This window comes from Triticum aestivum, chromosome 4D (assembly GCF_018294505.1).
Source record: "Triticum aestivum cultivar Chinese Spring chromosome 4D, IWGSC CS RefSeq v2.1, whole genome shotgun sequence".
In the NCBI taxonomy this organism is placed as follows: domain Eukaryota; kingdom Viridiplantae; phylum Streptophyta; class Magnoliopsida; order Poales; family Poaceae; genus Triticum; species Triticum aestivum.
This window is the reverse complement of record NC_057805.1, coordinates 516,528,252-516,538,233: the sequence shown is the minus strand read 5'-3', so window position 1 is coordinate 516,538,233 and position 9,982 is coordinate 516,528,252. Positions and strand designations below refer to the sequence as shown.

At 51.1% G+C, this 9,982-nt stretch overlaps 1 protein-coding gene across 1 annotated transcript; it reads right to left on the bottom strand.

Moving 5' to 3' along the window:
• Window positions 1-5,480: 5,480 nt before the first annotated feature.
• Window positions 5,481-7,801, bottom strand: LOC123100819 (tryptamine 5-hydroxylase). Its single transcript, XM_044522692.1, has 2 exons — window positions 6,833-7,801; window positions 5,481-6,212 (listed from the first exon to the last, which is right to left on the bottom strand). Exons 1-2 carry the CDS (start codon window positions 7,739-7,741, stop codon window positions 5,577-5,579), a joined length of 1,545 nt encoding a protein of 514 aa, XP_044378627.1. The 5' UTR covers window positions 7,742-7,801; the 3' UTR covers window positions 5,481-5,576.
• Between the last annotated feature and the right edge of the window lie 2,181 nt (window positions 7,802-9,982).

Genomic DNA, 9,982 nt, shown 5'->3' with positions numbered 1-9,982 from the left:
AGTGGTATCTGAGTATAATAGTATCATAAGAAAGTTCATTTGTACACCCGCTTATCTTTCTATAGAAACTTATGCAAAAAAATGAATACTCCCCTTGCTAGCTGGGACCCAGTATAGTGGCAGGCTGACTTGTGGGCCTACTAAGTTGACGAGGACGGAGGGCTTTGTCAACTTAGTCAATACTCCAGTGACTGTACGATGTCCATCCAACGGCCGTAGTGCTTCTTCAACCTCTTGTCTTCGTTCTCCAGCCGCCCAAAGCAGCGCCGGTCATGCCGCATGCTCCTGCTTCCCGTGGCCGGCTGTGATACCGCGGAGGCCTCACCGGCCCCCTACTACACCCACCGCTAGCCAGGACATCCCTCTACTCACCCACACCTCCTGTTATTCTGCGGCGACCGCATCCTCACACCGCAGCCGAACGAGTGAACCCTCGTACTCCTCTTCGCGTGGGCATCCACTATTGCGTCTTCCCCGGCTCCGCGTCGTCCCCTTCCTAGGCCTCGCCATCGTCCACCGTCGTGGTGCTCTCGGCGCGGCGTGGTCAATGTGGTCAACAACCGACTTCCATCGGAAGAGTACTGTGCGTGGAGAGGCTGACAGCTGGGTCCACGGCGGCCGCAAGGAAGTGCCTCCTTATTACGCGCAAAATAATTATTCCTCCACCTGACAGCGGGGACCCACCGGACGGGCCACCGTATTTCGTGAAAAAAACATTTCCCCCTGACTGCTGGGACCCACCAACTACACCTTCGCACGCAAGGAAGTGCGTCCGGGCAAAAAAAACACAAAACGATTCGCCCCCCCCCCCTGACTGCTGGAACCCACCAGCTACATCTTCGCACGCAAGGAAGTGCGTCTGGGCAAAAAAACGATTCGCCCCCCTGACTGCAGGGACCCGCCAGCTACATCTTCGCACGCAAGGAAACGGGATCCTGTTCATCGGGAGGGTTCTGGCGTACCGCAAAACAGAGGAAACGGACCTCCTACGGTCGAAACGGGGGTCCTGTTGATCGGGAGGGGTGTGGCGTACCACAAAACGGACGAAACGGACTTGTGTTGGAGCGCTACGGTCGAAACGGGGGTCCTGTTGATCGGGAGGGGTGTGGCGTACCAGAAAACGGACGAAACGGACTTGTGTTGGAGCGCTACGGTCGAAACGGGGGTCCTGTTCATCGGAAGGGGTGTGGCGTACCGCAAAACGGACGAAACGGACTTGTGTTGGAACGCTACGGTCGAAACGGGGGTCCTGTTCATCGGGAGGAGTGTGGCGTACCACAAAACAGGACTCCACAGGATACTTTTCATCTCCACCGTCGACCTCCTCCAGCCTCCGCGGGCTACCGTTGACCTCCTCCAGCCTCCACGGGCTCCTGTTCATCGAGCCTCCACCGCGCGCTACTCAACCGGCTACTGTTCAACCACCCCTCCACGGGCACCCCTCCACTGTCTATTGTTCATCCAGCCTTCCACACCACGGGCTCCTGTTCATCCAGAGGCAACGCCACCGCTCAATGTTCATCCCCCCCCCCCCCGCAACACTCATTGTTCATCCAGAGAGGCAGCATCCATCGGCTTCAGTTAGCAGCAGTAGTGAAGGAATCGCTCGATCGGGTTCAGTTAACAGCCATCGATCGATCACTCGGGTTCAGTAACGCGTAGCCTGCAGTGCAACCGCTCGGGTTCAGTTAGAGCCCAACGCCTCGCTCGGGTTCAGTTAGAGCCAATGCCTCGCACACACGCGCGTACGTGTACGAGAGAAACGCGCATCGCTCGGCCCCTGACCGCCCACCGTAACCGGGAACTCCCCAAAATTTTCCTCGCCCTTGCTTCTACCACGGTTTTTTCCGTCATGGACGGCCCAAAGAATGTCATGCAGCTGCGTCTCCGGCCCGCCTAGGACGAAAAGCCCATTTTATGTCATGATTTTTTTTCATAGAAGTAGGAGCCCACCACATCTATGATGATACCGGGTTTTGTCACAATTATCGTGATAGAAGTGTCATATGTATGACAGAAAAAAGTTTCGTTCGGCCCAAAATGTCACGGATGTGTCTTTCTTTTGTAGTGTGAGTGGAAAGAAACTTGGGGAAGGCTAGAGATCAAGATTCATATGGTAGGAATGGAATATCTTGACCTCAACACAACTGTAGGTGGTTCTCTCTCAGAAAATGTAAGTTGGAAGTGTAGGCATATTCTGATGGCTCTCTCCACGAATGAAGAGTGGGTGGAGGGGTATATATAGCCTCCACACAAAATCTAACCGTTACACACAACTTACCAAACTCGGTGGGACCGAATTGTGAAACTCGGTCGGACCGATTTAGCAAATAATGTGACCGTTAGGATTTTCGGTGGGACCGACATCAACTCGGTAGGACCGATATGGTTAGGGTTTGGGCATAACGTAATCTCCGTGTGACCGATTACACAAACTCGGTGGGAACGATTTTGGTAATAAGCTAACTAGAGAGTTGGTCAGGCAAACTCGGTGGGACCAATTCGCTCATCTCGGTGAGACCGAAACGTTACGAAAGGGAGCTATCGGCTATCGGCTCTGTGTACCCTCCTTCACCCGGAGCAACTTTTCACTGCCGTTCAATTCCACAAGGCTATGTTGTTGTGATGGTGGACGAAACAATGGAGGGATTTGAGGAGCTCCAGCTTGAGCACCCTACAGGTGATGGAGAGACTTAGCTCGGTCTTGCTATGAAGACTCCGTGTCTATGGCGGAAGGAGAACATGAACCTTCTAAACTTCAGGGCTCCGGCGAGTCAGCTGGGCACTCCGCCTCCGCCACCTCCTTCTCCTCCTCCGGCGAGTGATCTGGGCACTACGCCTCCTGCTCCGGCGCGTGAGGGGGACAGTACTCCGCCTCCTTCTCCGCCTGCTCCGGCGCGTCCGTGCAGCCCGCCTCCTCCTTCGCCGCCTCGTAAGCGACGACGGAACACAGACGCCATCGCTTCGGCTGCTCCGCCTCTTAAGCAACAAAAAAGACAGCCGCAGCCGCTCCGGCGTCTCTGGCGTCTAGCAGTACAGCCAGAGGCGGGAGGCAATACAGATACGGTCCATCGTCTCTCAAGCCTCTAGACAAGTTACCATACGAGATGAGCGATGAGGAAAACCAGAAGATCTCTGAAGGCCAAGTGAATGAGTTCTTTCAATCGGTAAAAGCTAAGATACATCCACCTCTGGCGGAGAAGATAGATCCGGTGAAAGCGGAGCGCACTTTGGATGCCCTGCAGCGACCACCACCACCTCCGCCGCAATCCAACTATGACCGCATCATTGAAATGACATATAAGGAAGCGGAGCGGTCGGGAAGTACTTCCACTGGTCAAAGGCTAGCAGAACGAAGAAAAGGGGAAAAAATCCCCAGCTCGGCGAACAGGCGAAGCAATCGTGCCCCCCGCTCAATGTGTCTAGCGATATCGTCGCTAATCTTCCTGGGATGCTGCCCGGTACCAATCCTGGAGATTACATGCTTGACGGCGATGCACTTTTTGAAACAATGGAGGTGGACACATTAAGATTCCAGCACGGGAAGCCTCTCGTCAGACCTGGTACTTCCCTAACAACGATGATGCGAAGATTCTATGATTGGTACATGGACATCTGCAGGAAGTCTGGGACAGATACTTTGACGCTGAGAGATAAAGAGGAGCACAACCTCGTTGGAATTGATCTGTTGTCTGTTCCATATGAGGAGTTCTTCTAGTTTTTCAATCAAAAGGCCCTCGATAAAACAATCATCACTTGCTACTGTCTGTAAGTACTACTTCTCTGTAATTAATTAAGTCTCTATATATAGCTCAGCTCTTTCATTGCATGTATATATAATTATCCTCACTATATTATGCAGATTGAAGATTGCCGAATTGAAGAAAAGACAAGTAGGTGATATTGGGTTCATTAACACAAATCTCATGGATGAATGGAATGTTAAACATGATCCCAGAGATACCGAGGCCAACTTGCTACGATCGTTACTTCGAAATCAAAACAAAGCTACAATACTCTTTCCTTACAAATACAAGTGAGTGTTACTGTCTTGTGTATATTCGGTTTCCCTTATTACTCGAGGTTATAGTAATGTAATTGATGAGTTATGCATGTGTGCGCAGCTTCCACTTTATTCTGCTAGAGATTAAGCTTGAGCAGGGACTAGTAACCGTCATAGACTCCAAACGAAAAAATCCGGAGGAGTATGCGACCATGACTAAAATGCTCGAGAAGTAAGTTCAATCGATCATTATCGCACCATATCGGCAACTTTGTTCATTTCCTGATATCAAGTAATTGTTTTCTTTGTCTGGCAGGGTTTGGAAAAAGTTCACCGCACAAGCTCCGGGACTACCTGCACAGCTGCGATTCAACCACCCGAAAGTAAGTACTAGCTACTAGCTAGTTCCGCGCATCTCCCATTGATTCTAGCTAGTATCATCAATACCATTTAGTATGCTTGCTTATCAGTTTGATTAACCTCTATTTCTTGTAAAGTGGTTGTGGCAGGAACCCGGGAATGATTTCTGTGGATACTACATTTGCGAGTTCATCCGCCACACCACCTGTGAGCGGGGCTACTCTAAACAACAATATGAAGTGCGCAAGCAATAATATTCACAATTTTATTTTATTACCATCATTTGTGTTGAATTTCATGCATATATATGTATTGACCCCCTTCTTCAAATTAGATGTGGTAGATGCGGGATGAACTCCTACCACAAGATCGCATACGAGAAATTCAAGAGGAATTGGCGGGATTCTTTCTTGACCACGTCATCGACAAACACGGAGAATACCATGTGGAAGTTGAGTTCGGATATTAGGGGATTTTGTAAGAGATCTTATATTGTGTGTGTGTGTGTGTGTCTATATATATAGCCAGTAGCGTCGGATAGATATACGAAAACTTGTTGTTCGACCAATCTATCCGAGAAGGAGAGGTCGATCACTTCTCTCTGTGTATATGTTCATGACGATCTTCTATACTTAATGGTTTCCTTCATTTGCTTACTAGCTAGCTAGCGTGTCGAGTCCTCTCTATACGTATAGTACGTAGGCGTCGACCTAGCACGGAGATAAGAGAGGACACTTCTCTCTATTAGCTAGCTAACACAATAATTAACCCTACAAAACCCCCAAACCCCCCCCCCCCCCTCTCCCCTTTCAGAAAAAAAAACAAAAACCCCAGCCCCTGAACTGCTGACGCGTGGAAGCCTTTTGGTCCCGGTTGGTGGCACCAACCGGGACAAAAAGGCCCTCGTGTCTGGGCAAGCCGCAGCGGCCACATGGAGGTCCATCTGTCCCAGTTCCTGGGCGAACCGGGACGAAAGGTATTGGGCTTTGGTACCGACCCTTTCGTCCCGGTTCGGCAACCGGAAAAAATGAGCCTCATGAACCGGGATAAATGGCCCGTTTTCTAGTAGTGATTTGTCCATTTTCTTGAAAACAATCGGTATTATATAAAGAGCATGCATACTTGTTAGCTCATGTAAACTTGTTAAGCATCACATGATAATTCCCACCACAGTTCCTTACATAAGGTGCTTGAAGTTTAAGATTTCTGATGTTTACTCCCCCTTAAACTCATACATGTCGCTTTTCCTGACGGCAACGAAGAGCGGCTCCTCCTTCTTTGTGGCTAACCCAAAGCTCTCTTCTACACTGATGTCCTCAGCGCGCAAGCCAGCTGGCAGGGCCCACTCAAAGTGATACATCAGTTTGGCCAGCGTTAACTGCACAGTGGGTAGTGCGAACGTGTAGCCTGGGCACCCTCTTCGACCGCCGCCAAACGGCATCAGTTTGTAGTCCCGGTCCTTGAGGTCGATCTCGCCGCCGGCAATCTCAAACCGTTCAGGCCAGTACTCTAGTGGGTCCTCCCAAATCTGTGGGTCCCGACCCATGGCAAAAGTGTTGATAAAGATGCGGGTCTTTGCCGGGATGTCATAGCCGCCAAGGGTGCATGCGACAATGGACTCCCGAGGCACAAGCAGCGGAACCACCGGGTGCAAACGGAAGGTCTCCTTGATGATGGCGCGCATGTAGTGGAGCTCAGCGAGGTCCGACTCTTTCACCTGACCCTTGGCACCCACGACCCGCCGGACCTCGTCCTGCGCTTTTCTTAGGATGCGGGGGTGGCGCATCAGCTCTGTCATCGTCCACTCTATGGTCGCAAACGTCGTGTCTGTGCCGGCGATGAATATGTCCTGAAACCACAACATAGTGAAACCACAACCTGACGGTAGGTTTTTCATCACCATTTGAACACAAAGTATTACGGGGTTTTGTATAAAGGATAAAGTATCAATATTTTATATGATATCAAAAGCTACTCGAGTTATCTATATAGCAAGTTCAACATTGAAATTTCCTTTTGGCTCTCAGGCTTCATGATTGACCCCGTATTTGAGAAAGTAAAATTCATAATAATCTGATTTTCAAGTTTCAAGAAATTCTGAAAAAGTACATATTACCTGTTTGTAAAGTTTCACATGAAATATATTTTGATGTTGAGAAAATAATAAAATCATGTATTTCTAGCACATACAATTTCATTATAAAAATTACATGGATTTTTTTTTTCTGTGTAGCCTCATATCTCCCTCCGTCCGCAAATACTTATCGGAAAAATGGATGAATCTAGACGTATTTTAGATATAAATACATCCAATTTTATCCATCTCTCTGACAAGAAATTTCAAAGACATCTCTAACTATGTGTGCATCATTTTCATGTTTTTTTAACTAAAAACATTGTTTTGCGATTTTTTTTTTAAATTTTGGCCTCCATGGAGTCCAGGAGAGCCAAAGTGGGCGAGTGGCGTACCAAGACGATGGATTTGAGGTTGTCGTCGGTGAGTGGGACTTGTAGGTCGGGCGCCTTCTGGGCGCGGAGGAGGATGTCGACGAAGTCCTCGTCTCGGTCGTCGGGGATGCACTGGCGCTCGCCGCTGATGTGCTCCTCAATGATTTCGTCACAGACCTCGCGGAGGTCGGCCAGGCAGCTCTTCAGCCGCCGGCGGAGTCCCGTCAGGGTGCTCGCGAGAGGCTCCAACTCCGGGAAGAAGTCGCCTATGGCGAACCCGGCGTATAGGTCCTGCGACTCGGCGAGCACCGCGGCGAGCTTGTCGTCCTTGCCGTGCGGAAACCGGCGGCCAAAGGCGATACGGCAGAGCACATCGTTGGCCAGGTTGAGGAGGCACTTGCTGAGGTTGACGGAGGTCTCCTCCGTCGAGGCGCTCTCCGTGAGGTGCGCGAGGAGGCGGCGGAGCTCCTCGTCCCGGAAGCTTCCGTAGGTGGCCACTCGGCGCGGCGAGACGAGGTCGGAGACGACCACCCTCCGCACCATCCTGTGGTAGGCCCCCGCCGGCGCGAACGTGACGTCGGAGCAGCCGAACGAGAGGAACTGCCCGGAGAGGAGGTGTGGCCGGGACGCCATTGCCGCGTCGTTGGTGGTGAGCGCCTCGCGCGCCAGGTCGGGCTTGGAGATCACCACGGCCGGGATGCTCCCGAGCTGAAGCCGGAGGAGCGGAGCGCGCATGCTCCTGGCCAGCTCTGCGAGCGCGTGGTGGGGCATGTCCGTCATCAGGTGGAGGTGGCCGATCACAGGCCACCCGGGCGGCGAGGGCGGGAGCCGCAGCGGCGACCTAGGCCTGCTCCGTGTCGCGCAGTAGACGTACGTGCCGGAGAGGACGAAGAGAAGAATGGACACATACGAGGCAAGGTTGAGCTCCATGATGTGACTCTCTACCTAGTTGGCTTAGGTGCAAGGCGCAAGTCAAAAAAGATATGGCTCTTAACGTGGTGGCTTAGTGGTTATGCATGTGTGCGGTGCTACCTTTTATAGTGTGATGGTCATAACTTAATTATGATATAGCCAGGAAGCACCGCGTCTATCGTAAATATTTTTCAAATGACACTGATCGACGGATTTGCCTCGGCTGAGCACGTTTATGATAGATGGGGACCGCCAATCAGGCTGACTTGGCACAAATTTCTAACGCTGTTAGTTGAACCATTTTGTTTGACATATGGCCCACTTTTCAGTATTTCACCCTGTTCTTCTCTCCTCCCTAATTTCTCTCCCCCCTCCCCCACCCCCACGAACGAGCAGAGCGCCGCCGTCGCCCATCGCCATGTCCATTGAGCTCAACGAATGTCGCCGCCGTTAACCAGCACTCGCCTGGATCCGGCAAGAATCGAGCCGCCGTCCCCTTCCGCACCTCGGATCCGTGGTCCTCCGCTCCAATTCGAGCCCGGAGCCCAGATCGAGCCTCCGTTAACCAGCCCTCGCCTGGATCAATAAGCCCATCTCCAGCGAGGACCGGGAGCGGCCAGTCTGTGGAGAGGAGGAGCTCGCCCCGCCAGGCTTGGGGTGGATGGGCCTCGCCGACGGATGGATGCAGTGGGAGGAGGATCACGAAAGCGGCGAGCTCGATCTGGATCTCAGCAACAACCAGATTGAGTCCCTACATGCTCATATCGTTCCGCTCCGCCCGTCGCCTCCAGGTGGTCGCAGCCGCTCCATGCGCGTGAGGGGGGCAGTACTCCGCCTCCTTCTCCGCCTGCTCTGGCGCGTCCGAGCAGCCCGCCTCCTCCTTCGCCGCCACGTAAGCGACGGCGGGACACAGATGCCATCGCTCCGGCTGCTCCGGCGCGTCGTAGCAGTCTGCCTCCGGCTGCTCCGCCTCTTAAGCAACGAAAGAAGACAGCCACAGCCGCTCCGGCTGCTCTGGCGTCTAGCAGTACAGCCAGAGGCGGGAGGCAATACAGATACGGTCCATCTTCTCTCAAGCCTCTAGACAAGTTACCATACGAGATGAGCGATGAGGAAAACCAGAAGATCTCTGAAGGCCAAGTGAATGAGTTCTTTCAATCGGTAAAAGCTAAGATACATCCACCTCCGGCGGAGAAGAAAGATCCGGTGAAAGCGAAGCGCACTTTGGATGCCCTGCAACGACCACCACCGCCTCCGCCGCAATCCAACTATGACCGCACCATTGAAATGACATATAAGGAAGCGGAGCGGTCGGGAAGTACTTGCACTGATCAAAGGCTAGCAGAACGAAGAAAAGGGAAAAAATCCCCAGCTCGGCGAACAGGCGAAGCAATCGTGCCCCCCGCTCAATGTGTCTAGCGATATCGTCGCTAATCTTCCTGGGATGCTGCCCGGTACCAATCCTGGAGATTACATGCTCGACGACGATGCACTTTTTGAAACAATGGAGGTGGACACATTAAGATTCCAGCGCGGGAAGCCTCTCGTCAGACCTGGTACTTCCCTAACAATGATGATGCGAAGATTCCATGATTGGTACATGGACATCTGCAGGAAGTCTGGGACAGATACTTTGACGCTGAGAGTTAAAGAGGAGCACGACCTCATTGGAATTGATCTGTTGTCTGTTCCATATGAGGAGTTCTTCCAGTTTTTCAATCAAAAGGCCCTCAATAAAACAATCATCACTTGCTACTGTCTGTAAGTACTACTTCTCTGTAATTAATTAAGTCTCTATATATAGCTCAGCTCTTTCATTGCACGTATATATAATTATCCTCACTATATTATGCAGATTGAAGATTGCCGAATTGAAGAAAAGACAAGTAGGTGATATTGGGTTCATTAACACAACTCTCATGGATGAATGAAATGTTAAACATGACCCCAGAGATACCGAGGCGAACTTGCTACAATCGTTACTTCGAAATCAAAACAAAGCTACAATACTCTTTTCTTACGAATACAAGTGAGTGTTACTGTCTTGTGCATATTCAGTTTCCCTTATTACTCGAGGTTATAGTAATGTAATTGATGAGTTATGCATGCGTCCGCAGCTTTCACTTTATTCTGCTAGAGATTAAGTTTGAGTAGGGACTAGTAACCGTCATAGACTCCAAACGAAAAAATCCGGAGGAGTATGCGACCATGACTAAAATTCTCGAGAAGTAAGTTCAATCGATCATTATCGCACCATAT